The 23,815-nt window shown below is 30.1% G+C and overlaps 1 protein-coding gene across 2 annotated transcripts in view; it reads right to left on the bottom strand.

Annotated features, from left to right (window-relative positions):
• LOC129968764 (1-phosphatidylinositol 4,5-bisphosphate phosphodiesterase classes I and II-like) overlaps window positions 1-23,815 on the bottom strand; it is a 538,878-nt gene that overhangs the window by 124,216 nt on the left and 390,847 nt on the right. For both annotated transcript variants that reach the window (XM_056082994.1, XM_056082993.1), the window contains exons 6-7: window positions 6,062-6,146; window positions 3,874-3,974 (exon numbers count right to left, since the gene is read on the bottom strand). In XM_056082994.1, coding sequence (XP_055938969.1) covers window positions 3,874-3,974; window positions 6,062-6,146 — 186 coding nt within the window. The remainder of the gene's footprint in view (window positions 1-3,873; window positions 3,975-6,061; window positions 6,147-23,815) is intronic.

The raw sequence follows: 23,815 nt of genomic DNA on the forward strand, positions 1-23,815 counted from the left end.
AAATCAAATTTCATTTATTTGTGTTTGAGTTACCGCATTAATATGCATGCGAAAGTTGAAACAAACATACAATTAATTCTTTGACATAATTAGTTCAAAATTTGATGAAAATATACAATTTGGATGCCAAAACTGTGATCTAATTTTCATTTGCTAATTTGTTATGTTTTTGAATTATCACATTTATGATTGTAAAAGTACGATCAAACAGATGACTATTTCTTTGATGGATTTGAATCAAAATTCGATAACGATGTGAATTTCAAATGTTATACCTGTCTACCAAATTTCATCGATTTAGTTCAATATGTTTTGTAGAAATCATGCTCCCTTTTACTCGATAGACCAGACGGACACACTTTTTCTGATTGGATTTTGTACAAAATTTGACAGAAAAAAAAATCTGTTGTTCAAATTTGTTGAACAGACTATATATCAAATTCCATCCGTCAAAAAAAAATGACTCAGTTCTCGTGCTCTCAGAAAGATTAAGCTAAAGACAGACAGTTTTCCAAAGATGCAAGCCAAAGGTCTTTTTGTTTTTTAAATTCAGAAATGTTTGAAACATGAAGATTTGTCAAAATCTCTAGTTCGAATTTTTTTAAGATTAAAATATTTCCCCTTCGTACACGAGAAAGTAGAAGTGTCGTTCAGATTTAAAAGAAAAGACAATATTAAAGACTTTATTTTGAAACTAATAAAGAATGCAGTTCCAGTGTTGTAAACACTAATAAAATATTTGAAAAAGACTGCTTATACATAGAAATCTTATTTTGTGTGAAAATAGAAAGAATTACTTAGTTTCGGCCAAAAATGTTAGCTTCATTCAAATGTTAGTTTCATTTCAAAACAAAAAAATGTCAAACTCGAACGAATAAAAAAAATCCTCGTTCCAAGAAATTAAACTTCACGGTAAAACTGTTATAGCTTAGAAAAACCGCAGAATGAAATTGTTCTATGGACTTAAATGTACCAGAAAATGCTTCAGCTAAAAAACAAAAATAATCTTTGAGTAAATTTTTTTCAAAAAAAGAAATATTTGCAGAAAATTTCTGTCGCGTAAAATCTTTAAAAAAAAACACACAATCAGTTTATTTTCAGCTCACATTTCTTAAGGAACAAGTTACCTCAATTGCAAACTATAGAGATAATATAGAGTCATATAATTGTTCTATGATATATAATAGATAATTCATCATTTTTTTTTCAACTTAAGGATTAATATAAGAATTGAAGTATACTTACATAAATTTGTCCCCAAAAAAAAGTAATTGGAGAAACAAAATATTCTATTAGTAATGCTTTCTCCGTGTATATTTCTTGTTCATTCACACAAATTGAGACTTTAAAAATTTAATTTATTTCTCAGTTTGTGTAAAATTTTTGACTCTAAGTAACTTTTACTAACTACCATACAAATTATAAAAAAGAAAAAGTATTGTAACCGTAAAAAAAAAAAAAAAAAAAAAAAATCGAACTCGGAATTATAACGCATTTCTAAGTCTAAAAGACATATTTAGGGAATTATGCCTGTCTGTGAAAGCGATATCTCAAAAATGTTTTGAGCTAGATGGATGAAATCTGGTATGTGGCTTTTAAACTGGATTTCTACCAAATTTAAATGTCTGTCTTAACTGGTTGTCTAGATAACACGATAACACATAGGGTAAAAAGCAAAGTAGATAAAATTTGGTATGGATTTAGCATCTAAAATGATCTGTAGGACTTAATGCCTTAAATACTAAATAAGTTGACTATATGACAAAAATTGGAGAATTTCAAAAGGAATTTGTGCAGAATAAAAGCAAAAGAATGCCTTCAATGGAATAATAATAAATATAAAACATTTTATTAAAATGTCTTTATCAATAAATTAAGAATAATTTTCTTCAAAAATCTGGATGACAGAGCAAATAATCATGAACGCATGCGACTCAGATAGAAAAACTAAATTTAAAAGCAAATTGAAATTGAATTCATTTTTATGATGTTTTTTAATGTTTATAAAATGAATATTTGGGATTTTATGTTTCTTATGATTTCATTGGTGACTTTATATCCTTCTCTTATTATTTACTACCTCTCACGCTTTTGTAATATTTGTTATGAACGAATTTTTTTATTAGAATAATGCTCCCCGAAACTTTCTTGTATACTCTCAAACAAAGGTGTTATTCGCCATTTTCTTGATTGAAATTGTGGACTTTGGGCAAAACCGTGAACGTTGCGATTGTTTAGATATTTATTTTCAAATTCCCGCACATGAAAGTTTTTCTTGACTGGTTGAAATCAAAATTTAGCATAGAATTACCATTTTAGTCATACGATCACAATTTTCATTTGTTTAAATTGTTAAAAATTAAATATTCAGTGCATCAAAATTGAAATCTATATTTGAATAGGATAATTATAAGAGGATCTCGAATTTGAAGAAAGGTCTATTGCATCAAAAATTATCATCAATTTTCAAAATTTTAACTTGAATAAATTCAGTAACAAATACTGATGAATGAATATAAAAACATTTGAAACACAATACGATTTGCTATATTTCTTAGAAAATTTTCTTCAATTGTAATTTAATAACAACTGCTAGAACTGAATATTGTTACGAAAGCATTGAAGAAAGCATGCTTACATTTTAAAAAAAAACTTAATGGCGATTAAACGATGCAATTAAAAATTTCCTGGTCTTTTATTGCAATTCAATTAAATGCTAATCGTCCAATTATTTTATTATTTTAAAATGCGTTTTTGTGATATTAGAAAAAATCTTCCATAGATGATAAATATGCAAATAGTACTCACTTATCATTTACGATACATTCACTTATCTACAGAGTACTCACGTACCGACAATTTCTGAGGGTCATTAGTAGGTAGACACCAACAGGAAAAAAAGTGCAATGGAATCAGTCGGAAACCGCACTGATTAAGTCAAAATCGTTAAAACGCATACAAGCTTCGACATCAAGCGGAGACAACAAAAGGTAATATAATATTTGAAAAAAAAAAAAACTTGTTTGATAAAATATTACAAGAGTTGTTGAAATCGTGAATAATGACGTCATTGTACAGTCTACAATAACAAATCTACAATCTACGAATATAAAAACGATTCGGACGCTCTGGCGCCATGTGTGTTTTTGGTATCTGCCATAGCAATGACGTTCACTATTTCAGATTCTCCGCTGTGACCATAAGCGCCACATAAGGGAGTGATTTAAGGAGGTCTCACAGCAAAAACGTCACATGGAATAGAGCTGGCGATACTGGAGGCCATTTCCTTGAATATGAAATATCGAGGTGATTTCGTTCCTCTCGAGAATCATGTGCCTCGCTGCACTGTAATTCCAAAAGAACTGCAAGGTGTCTGCTACATTTCCAAGAGGAAGTGTTGCAGAAAAAATAGGCATGTTGCTTCATTCAGGCGTTTAGGCAGAAAGTGCCAAGACGTAATAATAAACAGAAGATTACCACTCACACGTTGATACTAAACCTTTCTTGAGATTTCTCACGGTACAATGGCATGAGGATTATCTATCACTCGCATGCGTTATTGACAATCCTATATGCTATATGTATTGACAAAAACAGAGCTTGCATGAGTTCGTGTTTCTCAGTTTTCATCCTCTCAAAGCGATTTGTGACACCACGTTCCATTCAATTTTTGTTGCAATCCATACTAACGACCTAACCTGTGAGCTTTCAAATCCATTCACAGAGTATGTAATAAAGGGTAAACTGTTTTAAAATGAATAATATGAAACTCGAAGAAGTATTCAACGTTACAAAACAATGCTTAAGTATTATGTATATAGAATTAGTAAGTTGAATCAAGAACAATATTTAGAAGCACGGAAATGCACTTACAATTTCTCAAATATCCTGTCGACTTCGTCTCTGCCCGCCAAATGTCTGTAGAAATTGAAAAAAACGTCGCTTGTAAATTTATCAGGCGGTATTGTGTCATTCTGCAAAGAAGAGAGAGTATAACTTTTATGATACATGAACAATTGCTATACATTTACACAATTCATATGTATTTCAATTTAATATTTATCAGACAGAATAAAATTAAAACTAGCAGTTAACAAACTTTCATTAATCGTTGATAATGGAATATATTTTCATTATTGTATATATGCCATATACATACATATATATGCCATACATATATATGCCATATGTGTTACATATGGCATATATATGTTTTATAAAACAAAACAATAAAAAAACTGCCATATTTAAAAACAATGTTTTCAAATCTGGTATCATCTAATTGAAACTGCGTTCTAAATACTAATAATAAACAAATGCGTTAAAATACTTTCATAGACCTAAAATTGAAATGCACTTAATTTATCATAAAAACTGGCTGCAACATAAATTCTAATTTCGCCTGCAACCAAAACACTGACTTTCTAACTATCAATGTTTTAAATCTTTATGTAGATACAACTTTCGAAATGAGCAAAATGCAATTTATAAGCAACTTGAAATAGCATAATGAAATTCGATGTTATAAAAATAACAAATAAATACACTATTCCATTAAAATAACTGAATGTTGTTGAAAAGGGATTAATTTCCAATCTGCATATACCGGAGATTGCGCAGCTGGAGAAATAAGCCTTTGTCTGTTTTCGGCCATAAGGTTTTCGACATTTTCGTCTTAAACAAGAATAGAAAATAACGTATCGATTGTGGTCATTCAATTGGAGCATTTTATTAAATTTTCTTGCTTGCATATATAATGTTCACTTCAATCATGACAAAAAGATAATTTCGAGACTGTTAAAGATAGACACATGCTCGCAAAGGAAAGATTGCTCTGAATGCATAAGAAATTAAAATTTATGCTATAAAGTGCCATTATTATTGCTTTATATAACTAAATTCAGTAAATGGATATCAGAAAAATTTGAATATCAAGATTTTTATGCAATTTCTAATATTTTTAACAAAAATGTTTTTTACAGCTAAAATGGGTCGAATTAAGAAGATTTGAATATTAAATATTTTAGACGATTTTAAATATTTTCAATAATTTTCTCGAGTATGATGCATCAATCAAAGTACGGAATTTATATTTCATTTAAACAACAAAATATAATCATAATTTTGTTCAAGGCTAAAAATACATACATACTTCTCACAGTTCAGACTAGAATAGACACTTGCCATATATCATGTGTCGTGTTTGAATTTAAAATCACTTTTTTATTTATAAAAAGTGATTATGTTGAACAGTCATTTTGTTTTGTGAAAATAGTGAAATTATTTTTATTCTATAATTTTTATCTTTGAATAATTTTCATCATAAAACAATTTGAATTTTTTTCTGCCTTCATTCTTCATATTTTTTTTTAATGCTTTCATTACTTACCTCTTTAAATGTCATTTTCTTAAATCCTAAATTTTAGTAAAATCTTTTGAAAAACCTAAAGAAAGTTAATTCAGTGCATATTTCAAATTTCGTATAGTAATTTCTCAATATGTTGTGCAGTTTTTTGAAATGCAGAAAAAGCAAACAATACATTTAAAAAGATTTTACTGTTATTTTAAAGCTTCATGACGTGACAAAAAAAACAACAACCTGGAATTTATTATCAATTATGTATGAATAGATTGAGCAGAAATATGACGTATTTCTTGGATCAGGACCAAGGCGATATATTTCTTAAGATATCTTCAAAAAATTGAATAAATCATTTGATAACAAGTCTCAACCAGAAGTTTTTGTTTTACATCTTATTTTAGCTATACAATTTTTTTTTTTTTTTTTTGCAGTTTTAGGATTACTTTTGGATTTTAGCTTGTGTATTTTTGCTTCATTGGTATTTTTTTCAATCCGCTTTAGAGAATTATATTTTATAATTTTTTTAAAATCCATCCTAAAGGTAGTGAGTGACATGCTTAAATTTTATTTAACATATTTGCCTGAACATATTTATTCAATCATTTATTGGAATCTTGTTATTAATTTCAACGAAGATTTATAATATTTTTTTTGAAAACTTTTACTGACAAATTCAAACGATAACTATCTTGCACTCACTTTTCCAGATTGAAAACCACATGCTTCTAAGGCCTTTTCGACTCTTTTCTTGTCATCTTTGTGCTGAGCAAACATCTTCACCACGCTGCAAAGGAAAAAAGAGCGTCACATGTGTTCCATTTTCAGAAATCAACAAAAAATAATTTTATTTTGTTAGTATCATATTATTTATATATACATTTAAAAAAATCAAAGGGAGGGGGATAATATATTTGAAGTCCTATAAATTTTTTTACAAAACAAGCTTTTTATATTATGTAGATTATTTAATGACAGTATCAGCTATTGATATGACATCTCCCAGTTAAACGCTTAACAAGTTAACGCTATATTATAGCTTTATTATACTTAATTTAAGTATCGGTATTTAAATTACTATTGATATAATAAGAAAAGAAAAATTGTAATTATTGTCATTTCAAGAAAAGAAAATAATCAAATTGATTCTCGGGTCTTCATTGTCAATCATATCCCATACGAATATACATAAACTGCACAAACTATATCTAGAACGCCCCAAAACATTAGCTTAAATAGCTTAAAAATTGCCGATAGAGGAAACATCATATATACTAAAGGAATATAATGCTAATATATCATATTACAGAATCTCATAAAGTCTAAATATACATTATATTTAAATATAAATTGTTTAACGGATGTAGATTATTGAGCATGTAGATTATTGGAATGAAAAGCAGCAATTATCTATTTGAGTTTGAGATAGAATATTAGTTTTACACTTTAACACTTTAGTTTAGTTTAGTTATATTAAGTCCCGTTTGAAGCAACACTAGGGCTATTTTAGGACGGACCCTGCAATTTTGAACCGCGGTCAGATGACGAGGACGACACCTGAGCTGGCACCCCCTCTCCACATCACACCACACCAGCGGGAGGACGTTTGGTCAGGACGGATTTAACGTGCAACAGACCCCCTTACACGACGTTCTTCGGTGGAATCGGGTCTCGAACCTGAAACCCTCCGGTTCCGAAGCCGAGACCTTACCACCAGGCCACCGCGGCCTTACACTTCAACAGATTGAAACGAATAAATATTATTTGTAAACCGTGTGAAATTACTTAAAACCTTGGAGTGACAGTTTTTGATGCCAAAAGTCCCCAGGCTCGTCATCTCAAGCTCACGCTACGTGCGACAATAAATTCTTTTCCATCTTGTAGAGGCAAGTTTGATTTCAAAATTAAACCTGTGATGTACATTTTATGTGTGTCAAATAAACATGAAACGATTCCGCAAAAGTATAGGGTGGTACATCTGATGAGATAAGATAAATGCAACTCTTTCATATTAAAGGGTAATAGACGTTTTCTATGAAAAGTTGATAGTAAGAATTACGAAACAAAGGTCAGTTACAACTGAAGTTAGTTGAAGGTATAAAGCTATGATGGACCATTCTATCGATAGACGAAGCAATATAATTTTTAAACCTTCCATAGTTGTAGAGTGAAGAACTTTATGAAATGAAACAAATTTCATAGAAAATACTAAACCTTTCTTTAACTAAAATTAATTTCTGATATTTAAAATTAATTTTGTTCAAATATATTCATTATTTTTAAATGCACTTGAATTATATCCAAGATAATTTAACTGGTGTCCAGTGATAGACGCATATCTTCCCGTTTGTTGTCAATTTCAGCTATCAAATGTAAAAAACTCAATCATTCTGAAGAGATCAGTTACAGCTAAGAGGTCAGTTAAATTTGTCAGCACAATTTTTTGAGTAATTCAATGGGAATTTTTAGTGTTATGATAATTATTTATTTGGTTATATTTATATATTTTACCAATATCGAGCAACTTGAAATTTCATTTTTAATTAGGAAATAATATTCAGCAAATTAAACTTATACTTCAGGTTTTGCATTAAAACTCTTTGTTGTCAATACGTTGAACAAAAATTAAATTTTGGAAATATTTTGTTTTTCCTGATCATTAAAGAGTGGAATCCCACTCCTTATTTAAGGTACAATAAAATAAAAGTTAACACGTGAAGCCAGTTAAAGCACAAGTTTGGCTGTGTTGAGAAAAGAAATAAACCTATGTAATAAACAAAATATCTAATTATCTTAATTCTATTAACATTCTGGTTTTGAAAGTAGTTTCAATCTCTTTGGTGGAATGGCCTCTTTTGTTTTAGCCATTATCAGATGCATTAGAAGATAAATGCACTGTAATACTTACTATCTAAAATTTGTGCAATACGCTAATAGAATTTAACGGATTTAACGATTATTAGGTTTGAGCTCGCAACACATTTGTGATTCAAATTTTAGGATCTAAAGTCGTGACTACCAAAAATATCCTGAATTTAACTGCAGGAAAATTTTGAATAATGTCTAACCATTTGATATATTTGAACTTGATGCTTTTTTAAACCATGAAACCTGTATTCAAATAAACATGCATGCAACAACATTTTAAGGGTAGTGGTAAAACAACGGAAGTAGTTCTCAGGAACTTTCCCGCATGCTTCCCAATTAAATTCTTACCGCCCTGCTCTCACTCAAATTAGAAACTTGGGTAAGGCAGCAAATGCCTTACATAGTATAATCAAACAATAGTTACGAAATATAGATCTTTGGAGTGCATCTAACATTTTTGCTGAATATTGTGCGGGTTGAGGTTCGAACTCGCAACGTTAGGGTTCATAGCCGTGTAACATAACCACTAGACAAAAGAGTACTCTTTTCTCCGGAAGTTGTTATCTGGCTTATAATATTACCACAACAACAGTCTCCCCACCAGTGAGTCGGTAGAGTTTATCGCGCCAGTTATGGCGAGCGACGAACGTGATTATCGCGCCAGGCGTTATGGCGAGCGTGTGTGAGTGGTTGCTGCCGCTAGATGGAGCCACGACAGCAGAATGAAGGATGCGGTTGTTCAGAACCAGGGTCGCCAATGTGCGGTTTGAGGTTCGAACTCGCAACGTTAGGGTTCATAGCCGTGTAACATAACCACTAGACAAAAGAGTACTCTCTTCTCCGGAAGTTGTTATCTGGCTTATAATATTACCACCACAAATATATCGTACGAATAGGTATTTTGTACGTCTTTTTGTCAACCGAATGAAAACAAAATGTGATACGAAATTATAGCTGTAGTCACAACATACTAAATTTCATCGAATTAAGTCATTCAGTTTTTTTTTTTTTTGAGTTGTTGAGTTCACATGTATGGGAAAATATAAACTGACAGACAGATCTCTTTAGCAGATTTGTCACAAAATTTGATTAAAAAATCCAGATTTTAGATGCTAAACCTGTATACCAAATTTTATCTACCTAGATCTTTGCGAATAAAAATTTATTGAGATTACTTGTACTAGAACAAACAAATAGTCTTCAGATGAATGGATTTCGTTGTAAATTTAGAGAAAATCTACAAATCTGGCATTTGGTTTATATAACAAATTGCATCCATCTAGCTCAAAACGTGTTTGAATTATCGTGTTCACAGATGGATAAAGAGACAGATATTATGTCAAAAATGCGTTTTTCGAATTCAGAAAAGTCTAGATCTCAAAGATTCACCAAAATCTCGACTTCGAATTTTTTGACAATTTAAGTACTTCCTATATACTCCGTTTACGAAAGTAAAAATGCCATTGTCAAATTATCCAGGTAATTTTCTAAAGCATGGGATATTTATGATATGCAATTTTTTTAAAATCCTAACTAAGAAATTTTGACAGATAAAAAAAAGTAGTAGAATTCTTTTATATTGAAGACAATACGATTTTAGAGAATATCCTTCCCGTATATACGCCGTAGAATGAGCAAGTACGGCTATTACAATATAAAAATCTAATTAAACCTATGTTCAATAAGTATTATTAGTTGCACGCATTTGAGAAATTCGTGATAATATCATGACATCAGAGGAGTATGATTTCACGAACAACTTCTACCGATGACTTACTCATTTGTATGTTGTCATGAAGCAATTCAGATTTGTCATCGGATTAACATTATCATGTTCGTGTGTTACAGAAATTAATTAGCAACGTGCAGTCACGGCACAGGTGTTGTTCTTAATATTGAAAAATGTTAACAAATATATGATCTTCCCCTAATAGCACTAAAGTAGTTTCTAAACAGTTCGTTATTTTTAAATATTCGTGAAAATCGTTTGCTTTTTTCGAGAGAAAAAAATACCCAGAAAGTTTAAACTTTTGACACAGGCTGATAAATGACGTGTAGTTACATTTAAGCGTTTGAAAAGTCTTTTTTACGGCACTGGATAAAAACTTAAAATTTCCTGTTTAATTAAAATAACAGGGCATTTGCTAATAAATGGACCTGATAATGAGTGTTCTTTTTAAGGGCTTAAATGTGTATAGAGAATTGCTGGATAAATAAATACATAAAAAAAAAAGAAACGAACTTTTCTTTTTAATCCCCTGAAATTTTTCAACGCCGCTTGTGCTTTTCCATCAGAAAAGATCCCAACAACAGCGTTACCGTCCATTGATGGATTGAATGGGAAAGTTACTATGCTAGACAATGAACGCAACGTCCGAAGAGGCGCTATTAGAAAAGGGAAAGGAAAAAAAAAATCTATCTTCGGGAAACTTTTTAAAAATTTAGGGGGTGCTCTCATCGTTTGATCAGTGCGCAAATCCGGAATTGTCTTTCCGGGAGCGGATTTGCGATTTACGCACTATAAAAAGGAGGGGGAAAGAGAGGAAAAATAAAAAAAAATCTCGTCCCAGTGGATGCCAACCGGCTTCCACTTCACAACGAACTTCTGGCGATGCGGTCCTCGAAAGACGCCATTTTTGAACACCGAAAAATGTGTGCCCGTTATCGAACGCATCTCCAAAATGATACAAATATTGTTTTTCAATTACAGTACATCCGCAAATATCCGATTCTCGACTATCCGACTTCCGTACTATTCGTCCTAGTTTTATTTTATCGTAATTAAACGAAGAAGGCACGGCGTTTGCAGAAGCAGTCATCTATGAAGGACTTTTTTCAAAAACTAAAAAACTGTCAGTTTTGACTCTTATCTTAGGGTTACCTTTTCATTTCTGTGTAATCATTTATCAGTGAAAAATAAAATCAGTTTGAGTCAATTTTCTTAAGAACCCGACCTACGATTTATTTTAAAGTTTAGTTTATGTTTCCTGCATTTCAGTCAGGCATTACAGAATTTGTGTTAAAATGTGAACATTTTATATCCTTTAATTTACTTTTCTCTAATAAATTCTTGGAACGTGCAGCACTCATATTCTACATGACTTGAGATAAATGGAGGGTTTAGTACTCAATAAGAAGTGAGAAAATATGTATTATGTAATACGCTTGGTATAAAAACTTTGTCTTCTGGTATTTGGGGTGGGGGTAAAGAAATGAGTTCATTTAATTCTGGCCTATCCGACCTTCTTGTTATCCGGTCTGCCCTTCCACTACATTAGGCCGGATACTCGGGAGTGTATTGTAAATACTTTCTTCTGGTTTCTATCAGCAAAAGGTGCTGTGTCTCTAAACTCTCAACTGTCACTAAGTGAAATGTAACCACCAGATATGGTTTTACTTTTCTTGTCTTTATTTTTTGGGTCATCGTATGTAAACAGATATAAAAGAATAGACTACATAATTCCTGGTTAGATAACTAATAAAGGATGAAAAGATTAGATAATCAATTTGTGTTTAATAAGCAATCCATTTTATATTCTAATAGCTTTAAAGAATGTTTAGCTGAATTAAATTAACTTCTTAACTTGAAAGTATACGAATGTTATTTAGGAATGTGCCATGTCATTTTGAAATGTGACTGGTAAGGGTGATAACCGCGCTAGCATTAGTCCATAAACTTCAAAAGGCTATCAACAGAAATGCATCCTCTCTGGAGAAGTTTGATGATATATCCAGCGAATTTTTAATTGAATTAAATCTCAAACTCAAGGTTTTCCAAATAAGGTGTCAGAAATTAGCCACTAAGCCATAGTCAAGAAACGGGTAACAATCTGTCTCATAGCTGAAAGGCTGTTTTTAGAAGATATTTTAAGATTTTATCTTCCTGCAGTATTTAAGCAAGGTTATACAGCAGTTTTTAAAAACAGAAAAGGAAGAGACGAAAACAAATTAAAAATTAGAATATCTATATGTTAATAAGATTTTATTTTTATCCATTAGACTAACAATTTATGGCGAATGAATTAATCATTTCAAACCCTCTATAAGTCACTATTTTTCAGAAATCGATTTTTTTTTTCAAGAAGAATGGTCTTTAATTGTAGACAAAAGAATGGGCAAAACCCTTATAGGTCAAGGTAATAATAATTGATTAAGTTGATTATTTTAATTCATTGATCATTTATCAACGGAAAGATTCCATCTCGAAAATAATAGAAGGCAAGCTATGGAGTTTCTTAGCTAGTATCCTAGCAAAACAAATTTTCTTGCAAAAAAAAAAAAGATGTTCACAAACTTTTAGATTACATTTCAGAAAAATTTTAAATTCTTTTGCAAAAATATTATTAACTAGCCATCCAAGACATCCGGTATTTCAGAAACTGTAGATCAAAATATAAATAATTTATGAAATAATTTATGCTTTCTTATTTATTAATACTTGATATTTTTGTTTTATTCTTAAAAATAAAAAAGAAAGTGTTATTTTTTTCTTTTGTTTCTAAATAGCTGTTTTACTATAATTTCAGTTTTACAAATGTATTTTTAATTCGTAAGATACAAAATCAAGGCATTTTAATAATTAATTAATAATTAACTAATTAATGGATATAAAGTACATGCAAGTCCTGATTAATTAAGCATGCATCCAAAAATAAATTTGATTTCATCTGAAGCAATATTTTTTCAGCGAGAAATAAAGTTAGTGGTAAAACAATTTCTTTAACTTACCAAAGAGTATTTGTCAGAAAATTAACACTTTCAACGCTACAGACGAGATATCTCGTCTTTCAGATACTTCCAATTAGACTGGAAAAAATTGGAAACCAAATTGGTACCATTAAAAAGTTTATTTTTTGAATCTTAACACATTCATCACTAAGGCTGAATTAGATAAAAACTCCAAGAAAGGACAAATATCGATGGAAATATCTGAAAGACGAGATATCTCGTCAGTAACGTTGAAAGTTTTAAAAGATTGGATGAAATGGATGATTCAATCGGGACTATCACTTCTACGCATTGCTACTTACAATTCTTATTTAATAAGCATTTTCATGATAATTGGAACTTCATTACCCGATATTTTGAAATACTTGCGATCATGAAAGGGCGCTTTAATGATCGCTGATTTTCTATACGATCGTGAAAGGGCGCTTTAATGATCACTAATTTCTTTCTTCTTCTTTGTCTTTTTTTTTTTTTTTTTTTGCTCTTTTACAGTTTTCGGAATAACAATACTTTAATCTCTTAATCATTTCGTAAATACAAATTTATTGAATGGAATTAATAAAAATAATTTGTTTCAACTATGATTCACATTAAAATCAACTTAGAATGTCGGTTACGATAAAAAAAAATCTTCTTTTATAAAGTAAAGAAAGTTTAAGAACATTTTTTTATTATTCACCAAGAAGAGAAATCAGACTTAAATAAGTAAGTAAAACGTCTTCAACAAAAGATATCTAACAAATTGATTTTGCACTTTTGTTTCACCAATCTGCATCGTATATAGGATGTTTATAAAGAACAAGTCAAAATACTTCGTAGAGATTTTTATAACTTTATTTCTAAATACATCCCGTAGTCTTCACTGTTACTATCATTACATAGCCTTGAATCGTTGACGTTAGCAAAATTACCTTTTTAACACGCGTGAAGATAGTTTTGAGATTAAATAAATAAAAATATTCGCAATTGTTTAAAGACGAATGATAAATTGAATCAATCCAATAACATTTAAAAATTAGAGAAAGTAACTTTGTAATTAATCCAAACTGATACTTTTAATGTGTATAATAATTTAATCGCTTAGTTATCGCATTATGCAAGATTTAAGAATAAAAAAAAGAACCCAATAAAACAATCGGAACAGTTCTCTTCTTTCACTGTCTGCTGTTTATTATTGATTTTGTGGAATGATAATTTCGATAAAATTGCAACCAGGGATCGTCTGTAGTCCTTTGAAGAATTTAACTTTCACTCCATGCCGAGGGAAACCGAACGAAAAGAGTCACAAAGACTCTAGTGACTGCACTACAGTAAATTTCTCTTGGGATCAATTACTGATTATTGATAATCGAGGAATGATATTGATAATCTATCTAAATTATCAATATTAATTACACAGCAAAAGACCACGCTCTTCTCCAATACGCTTAAAGAAAGAAAAATCGTTCATAGTTGATAGTTAATTGATTGATTGTTGTTTTTAAGTTGATAGTTGATTGATTATTTATTTTAAGCTGATAGTTGATTGATTGTTGATTTTCAGCTGATAGTTGATTGATTGTTGATTTTTAGCTGATAGTTGATTTTAAAATGCAAAGAATGTTGCTTTTAAGTTTCTAAAGAGCCTTATGTCAAATCTAATATCTATTTCCTCATAACTATTTATTTAAAAAAATAGAGGTTTTCATTAATTCTTCAGCCAGATTGCTTTTTGCTTCCTCATATGAAATATAGAGAAAATATTGTAATAATAAAAATAAAATACCAATTCGAGATTCTGATGAATCCTTACGTTTTAGATCTCCCTGAATTCAAAAAACACATTTTTTTATTGTCTGTTTAGCTGTCTGTCTGTGACAAAGATGACTCAAAATCACTTTGAACTAGACGGATGAAATTTGATATGCGTTCTTTACACCAAATTTGTAAACTTCTATCAGATTTTGAGCAAAATTTGTTCGGAGCAAATCTGTCTATCCGGCTCTTCGAATATAAGTTAACTCAATAACAACAAAACGGAGAGAGCTAGATTGATAAAATCCGGTACACGGATTTGATATTTATAGTGTAGATGCTATCAATTTTTGAGACAAATCCAACAAAGGATTAACCGTCTGTCTGTCTGTACTTTCAGAAGCGAGTAAATGCAATAACTCAAAAATGGAATTACTTAAATACATCAAAGTTGGTATTGGATGTTGTGACTAAAGTATAATTTTGTGTCAAATTTTTGTTTCAATCGGGTGGGAAAAAACGTGTCTAAAACGCAATTCGATTTTCGGATGCTATTAATAGTGTGACAGAGATTAATCGCCAAAACATTCGCTAAGGACCATACAGTAGATTCAATAAATATGCTAAATTCACGTCAAATGTTATTTCGTATGCTAATGCCGTGCAAGAGTTCTCTGGGATATCTTCATTATTATAGATTATGCGAGAAAGTTTTAGGGAGACAACTCCGGCTAATCGAAAGGTTGTTGTCATTCGTCTCCCTATTGTGACATTTTGATATACAGTAAAAATAAAATGGCTAATTTTTCTTTCATATTTCAGCAAAATAATGTATAACTTTGAAGAGAATTGGGAACACAATTTGGTAAAGTACGTATTACCATTGACAGGATTGGTTCAAAATGTAATGTCATCATCCATTTTCATGTAAAAACAACATAAGACAAGTTATACAAAAATAATTTCATTCATGTATTTCGCTACATTTTTTTTTTTTTTTTTAAATTAGCGTTTCAAGTACAGAAGAGCAGATATGAAGGATTCTTTGAAGAATTTTGTCCGAATTAGGATATACGATATTACGATTCCATAGCAAATTTTATCAAATTGTCCCTTCTGTTTTTGAATTTTTGTGTTCATGCAAAACAAATCCAAACAGTCAGACAAAAATATTTCTTCCAAATTCAACACAACACAAAAAATATCATCGCAAAATATTTTCTAAACATTTAGCATTTAATCTAATTTTATCGTTTGGACTGAATTGAAATGCATGCGTTTGGTTCAATGGGTAAAGACCCCTAACTTTTGAACATTTTCTCACACCAAACGCATTTATTGTATCTGAAATATAACTTAGATAACCTGTATCATGCAATTTATAAAGTGTTGCATGGATTTTCCTCTTTCCCTTCATTCCATTCGTGTTTCTTTTTCTTTCAGTTGATTTAAACAGGAGTGATGGCCTAGTGGCCACCTCTTAGCTTTTAGGATTGCTAAATAATGAAATCCATTCCTGGCCTGCAAAAAATTGTCCCTTTACAGAAATATCTTTGCGTCCAGACAGTTAAAATTTTAGTGATTGTCTGTGGTCGAATTTCTCTCATTTCTCTTGAATTTTGAAATTGTACGATAATGGCTTCGTTCTCGTTCTTCGAGAAATTTCTCCTTTGCAGAAATGTATTCATCTTCAAGTACAATCAGTGAAAATATTGATGATGGCCTGGTGGTCGAATCTCTTCCCCTTCTCTTAGTTTCTGATATTGTAGAATAATGGGTTTCATTCTCGATCTGCAAGTAGTTTCCCCTTGCAGGAGTGTATCTTTGCGTCCAGTCAGTTAAAATTTTAAGCATCGCATCTCTTCTCTTTTTTCACACCTTTTGAGAGTGGAGAATATTGGATTTAATATTTGACCCTACCGAATATTCGTTCTATATTCAGAGGATTTAGTAGTTAAATTTGTTATTTCGGTCCAAATTTTTAAGCATCTTTAAATGGCTTTGTATTTTACTACGATTTAACATTATGAAATCCAATCTGAAATCATTTTTATGTAGAGTCAAAATAAAACGTTAACTGAATAAAATTAACTACATTATCTCCAGAGACTTATTGATTGTGTGAAATTACTTTTCACATGATTATTAAATCATCAATTATGTCCAAATATATTCAGTTACCAAAAGAAAGAAGAACTTTGATTATTTGGGTCTCTATCAACGCAGATCCGTGTTAACCAATACAAGAAAATCAAACTTTGCTTTTCATTTTTTAAATAAAGTTATCGAATGTTTTTGAAAAGTATGATGGAAATGGAGATGATTTTTATGAATAGAAGACATGAAAATGCCACACCGACCCACCTTACTGGGAAGGATATGGATCGTTACAAAGCTCGTAAAGTAGTTTTAATCAGGAAATGATCCTTTCTAACTCAAGACATTATTTAGAGATTAAGGTATCCGAACATGTTCCGAGCACTTTTTTAGAAAACATGGTGTAGACATACTTTAAACATATTACTGGGTTTAACACTATTAAAGATTAGCAATAAAATACCTATATTTGAAATAAATATTAACAATTTTTTTTAATTGGTATTTAATAGCATAGATTTAAGGAAATTCTTCAAAAACTTCAAATTGGCTACACCAAGAACTATTACTCTCATCCGAACAAACCTTATACAAAAATAAACTACGTAGTTTTCTCTAGGGAATGAACTACAAGCGCATAGTAATAATAACAAATAAAACTTTTAGAACCAGTCGAAGATTTAGCATGAAATGTTTAGTAAATTTATGACGTTATTATTCAAATAATAGGCTGTAAATTAAAAAAAAATATTCACTCAATCTAATTTTTAAAAAATTCATTCCCTAGAAAATAGTATAAAGACAAAGTTTACCAAATTTTATAGTAATATGATAATTATATTTTGAGTTATTTGATTTGAAATGAGCAAAAAATAAGTAAAAAGGAATTTTGAGAAAAAGGCATTTAAAGTACGCAATAACGTATTTTAATAATAAATTATTTATATATATACTTAAAATTCACCACATTTATAGGTTATACCTTCTTCCTCCTCAGCATTTAATAATTTTCCTTTATTAATCATTTTATTTTTTTCTGGCAATTTTTGCATTTAGCAGTGAATGCCGCCTAAATTCATTTATTCTGTCTTTACTCAGCAAATGCTCTAACTGTAGTTGCACTAGGATACACTCCAATAACCTTAAGGATATTCAGTAATCCTATAAAACATTCGTTAAAATGTATTACAGATATAAATTCCCCTTATCTGAGGGTTCGGAGCTCAATAAAGACATCTTTAGATATAAATTTCTACAAAGCACCGTTGAAACTCTCATTGGCATTTTGCGTTTTTCCGTGCAAAAACCTTTTTGTATTTAAAACTAAATTTGTGTTTATACAAATTTTTAGCATGTTTTTTGGTCCTTTAAATCGGTGCTACCGATAATATAAATGTCATTACTATCATTACGAAAATATTAATATATTGACTTTTAATTAACGTAGAGACAAAAGTAAATCTGTTTTGGATAGATCAAAGACTGGTCAATCAAATGAAAGAATTTTTTTACATGCCATTTTTAGTGAAAATCGATTTTTCCAACGTGCTCGGATATCTTAAAAGCCATAAATACAGTAATATTCTTTATTATTTCGATAATGATTTGAGCAAATTCTACTCATTTTTATGAAAATAAAGACACTTTAGACATGCCGGAAAATTACGCGTCGTTGAGCCGTGGAACTGAAGCATTATCCCCTTAAATCCGAATTATGAAATATTTAAACGAGGCTTTTTTAGTTAATATTTTTACTACTGCATAGAGTATCCTATAAACAAAATTTCAAGTTTGTCGTTAAAAATATTTAGAAAGTTGCATGTCGAGTATATGGGACATTTCATCATAACCGCTACAAAAGGCGTAATAAATGATAAAAATGTATGCTTCAGAATATTTTGTATTTAACATAAGTTTATCTTTTAATATATTGATTTTACAATTAACTTACAATATATAATATTATTTTATTAAAAATGAAAAAAAATTAGCAAATTTACAACAGGAATTTTTCTAATTACTGCTAACTTATTTGTATTCTATTTTACGAAGCATATAACTTGCAAATTTAAATTTTGAACATTTCCAAAGCTTTCATTAATTTCACTTTATTATTTTTTTAATAAAATACAGGAAAAAGACAAATTTATATCGAATTTCTTCGGCTTATAAAAAAAAAGGAATATTTTGCAACTTTTAGAAATTTTTTTACGATTTAGTGAAAATTCAAAGAAGCTACTCAATAAATTTAGGAAATTCGATAAAAGAAATTTATACAGTGTGAAAAATTATGTTGATCTTTTGGTAAAGAAATCAAATAATCATTTGAGATAATGTATGTAAAGTACATTGTACAATTTTTCATAAAAATTCTTAGTTTAGTTTCTGACTTTTATAAAACAAAAACCTATTATTATTAACACTTTTTCTTTCAGAAATATGATGTTAATTTTAATTTTCAAATTGAATTAATTTTAGCTTTCAAATTGAAAATATCACTATTTTCTAGAATTCAGTAAATCAAAACGTGGTTATAAGGGTTTGAAGAATTTCAATTAGGACAGCGTTCTAAAAAAAAATTAAAGAGAAATTGTAATATCAATATTATTATTTTATTTTACATGGACAGATTTTATTTTTTAAGAGAAAAAAAAGGCTTGAATAGAATCTTTAAAAATACAGTTTGCAACATAGCTGCATTTCAAAAGTTCGAAACATAACCGAGCCGCAGTATTTGTTATATCGGGCATGCATTTTGATTTAAATATTTCTATTCAAAGAAAAACGAAACAGCGCCCAAATTTCCTTATATAATGTTCACCAAATAATAATAAAATATCATAAAAACATTTAATATGACAAATAAACGAATAAATAGTAATAACTTTAAAAAACAGTTCCTTCTTGAGAATAGAATTCATGTTTAAACAAAAAAAATAAATTAATTAATTAATGCCAATCTCGAACTAAAAATTCTTGCAAAGATAATTATGTGAAAGTAGAGAATATATTTAAAATATCATGCGATTTCCTAGATTATTTAATAAATACCAAGTATTCAAAGTTGATGTCGGATACCTTACACAACGTCTGAAATGGTTAGGAAAATCCAAAGAAAGTAGGAAAGAAAATTAATATCATTTGCAAATTATTTTATCAAAAATAATTAACAATCATAAATGTGATAACTTATAAAAATTTTATTAAAATGTTAATACATGAAGTCCTTGTATTATAATTTCAAGTAAGCAATTTTGGGACCATATTAGCAAAAGACTTTGTTCGTATTCTTAATGTTGAACAATATAGTAAAGATATTGTAATAATATTACTGGGCATTTATTGCTATTATTCAAAATATTATCGAAAGAAAAGAAACCAATGTTTAAAATTGAATTATCTATAATCCGATCTAATTATACTCCCGGTCAGTTTAGACAACTGAGATTCAGTTGCATTTCAAAATTGCTTTATTTTATTTTATTTTTTTTTTTTTTTTTACTTTTCCAATAATGCAGATTTTTTTTATAAAATATGCTTATACTAATCTTCTGAATTTTGTTTGCAACATTTCATTTGCAAAACGAAAAACAAATCTATCAAACTTATTGTGTCCTTTAGCAATTAGGACTAATTAAATTCTATAAATTTAGAAATAACTCAACAAAGACTGTATTATAGAAAATTCATTTGAAATCTCTCTGTATCCCTCTTTACGGAAGTTTCGGGGGGAGCGATCTCAAAATGGCCGCGGGACCCGGACTCTCACCTCTCAGCGTTTGTGAGCGTCCGTGACGTCACCAGTGACGTCAAATGATTCCATCGATCCCGAGCGCTCGATATCCCGCGAAACGAGGGAGAACCTGGAAAAAGGAGGAATGGAGTGATCAAAGGAACGGGCGTCGGCCAATGATGCTACGGAGCTGTGCTCGCCCCAACCACATCACTCTCGGCTCAAGTGTTGACCCATCCCTACAGTCGTTTGATCAGATGCCGATACACGTTTCTCAACTCAGAACGGGTATTAAGCCTAGCAAGAGGGTACATTAAGGGCAACTCAAGGTTTGGTTACAGGTGGTGGCAAAGGAAAACAAATGAATAAAAATATAGTAAGAATAGTAATTTGGAGATGAATGTGTATTATTGCCAGTTATAATACAAAAATCGCAACAAAATGTTTTACCATTATATAAAGTTAATAAAACGCATCAACTTCTGTTGAGATATATATAATCTCCAAATATATAATTTTCACATTTGCTAAATTTATAGCAAATATTTGTTATTGTTGATATTCAATAACTTAAAAATAGGATTCCTCTAGAATTTTTTTACGGGTTTTAATTTATTTAATATCAGGTTAAATTATTTTTAATTTAATTAAATCCGTCTTAATACCATTTTTCTAAGCAAAATTGCTGCAGCTTTTTCTGTCTTTAATTTTAAATATTTCTTGTCAGTGGTATTCTAAACCAGCAGGAGTGATTCCCTGAAAGTTTATCGCATACTTTCTAATAAATATAGAGTATTATTACCTTCATGTTACTGGCAAACAATAGTTACGAAAAAAAAAAAAAACCTTAGAGCGTGCGATCTCTGATTTTTTTTAGTGATTGCTAAACGGGATGCGATTATTACACAAGTATGAGAAAACCGAATAGGTATATTGAGTGCCTTTTTTTTCGATTGTTTGAAATTATAATTTGACGCAGATTTCAAATTGAAGGCAAAGGACCATATATAAATTTCATATATTTAAGTAAATATATGAAATTTATATATGCCTTTAGGTTATGTTTTTAAAGTATCATTTCCTAAATTAGACAAACCTACTTTTAAATTGTACCTAAAGATTTACACTTCCAAACTTGATACGTATCTACATTTTAGATATTAAATCTGTGTACCATTTTTTTTCTCCATCTAGCTGCCTTTGTTTCATAGCTATAGTGTAAACTTCTAATTAGACAATCAGACAGACTTCCTCCAATTAGACTTCTTCAAAAGGTAGGTATCTACAAATTTAATGTCAATATCACATGCCAATTTTCATGTCTTACTCAAAAAATTTCTCAGTTATATTCTTTATAGACATACAGATATAAAGCTAACAATATGTTTTTCAATCTCAAGGAGTTCTGAAATGTAAAGATTCGTCAAAAAAATTTGATGATTGTAATACTTTTTGCATACTTAAGGTAGTAGAAAGTATTTAAGGGTAATCGTTTCGAAGCTTATAAAAGTCCATGACTAATTTAAAGCTCTTGCTAATTTTAAAATGTAAAAACATCAAGTTCTGAAATGCGCGAGACTGATTTTTCCCATCTCTCTCTGAATCTAATTAATAAAGCTGTAACAATTTCACACACTTGCACTTGAGTTAACATCTCAAAAAATAAGATGATAATAATAAAAATAAGGTTGACAAATTTACTTTCAAAAAGCCCCTTTCTGTACAAATATCCTTTTTGAATGCATAAAGCTCAGCTCAGTCATTTTAACTATGCCATTCTGATTTGAAACTTGACTCGTGAATACGGGCAATGATAATTTCTGTCGTGATCAAGCTGAAATTCATTCAAAATAGAGTCTGAAGGTCACATATTAAAAAAAAAAAAACTTTAAGATTCAAAAAGATTTCAAATATAATCTTTCATAATTTTAAAATAAAATAAAATAATTTTTCCATCTACCATTTCCCAATTTTTAAAAACTATACGAGTCTCTTTATGCTACATGCATATGTTTCAAAATTTCTCTAATTCGCAATAAATTTTTAAATCTTTAATAAAAACTGATACCGGGATACACTTATTTTCTTTTAAAAATAATATCTAATTATAAATAAATAAATAAATAATAGTTATCCAGCTACTTCCATTGGAATGGTTCTCGTCAAACAGGATTTCTTGATAAGTCTTTCTTGCAAATAATAAGGCATTTAATGCTGAAAAAAATTCCCAATTCCAATTATTGTTCAGTTTGACCTTACTTAAGATCGCGATCGACAATTTAACCCTTTCGGGACGGGAGAGCTCTATCCTAGACACACGCACGGGACAAAGCAGACGCGAAAGGAGTCATCCCGCAGGACGGGAGTCTTGCGTCGCTAAGCCTAACTTTGAAAAACAAATCACATAAAATAAAGTTTAAGTCCTAACGTCGTCATTTTTTTCCATTTTTTCTACCTTTTTTAGATTATTAATTCATTTATAATTTGAGCACGTTCTTCCTGCACAAATCACATTTTCTTGCCACAATAAACCGAAACCAAGGCTATCCGTAATAAAAAGAGAAGTACGCGGAATGTATCCGAAATCTACCCAAAATAAACTGACGATAAAAAGACAGTTACATAACAGTAACAAAGAAGAAAAGAATTCGAAGCGAGATCAGAAACACAAATGATTCTATCAAATAGAATGTTACACAGCCCACCTCTGTTTATTTACTTTAATCTTACCATCCTCCCCCCACAATAGCTGATGAGTGAAATACCAAAGGCAAATCGAAGGTCAGGATACTAAAACTATATTTATTTCAAAAGTAATGGACACAGGGAACCATCTAGTGGCGTTTAAAAATTGTTCCAGTTTAGAATGCCTATATGCATCGCTGTCCCATGAGTTCGATTTCCAGAAATGCACGGGTGGGAGGCTCGGCTGTGAGAGGCGTTCGCTGGTGATTCCTATATGACACGCCCGTCGCGAGAGGGTTAACTTTTTTGCTATGAGGTTCGAATATATCGAATTACTTTTGAGCCCTCGTCCTTTATTTCGCATAATTAACGGATTAATAAGCCCTGGATTTCGTGGTTACAATTATAAGGACTTTCTTAGCCAGACGGACATGAGGCCCTTTTAATCATGAAAGCAAACTGAACAAATCCCACGCCCACAAATACAATTCTTCAATATTAGGAAATAACAAATCCGTGAAAACATTATGATTTAGAATATTTAATTTATCATTCATTGACATATTTACACAAATTTATTTTTAATTAAAATATTTTATTTAAATATTCGT

The sequence above is a fragment of the Argiope bruennichi genome, chromosome 5 (assembly GCF_947563725.1).
Source record: "Argiope bruennichi chromosome 5, qqArgBrue1.1, whole genome shotgun sequence".
NCBI classification, from domain to species: domain Eukaryota; kingdom Metazoa; phylum Arthropoda; class Arachnida; order Araneae; family Araneidae; genus Argiope; species Argiope bruennichi.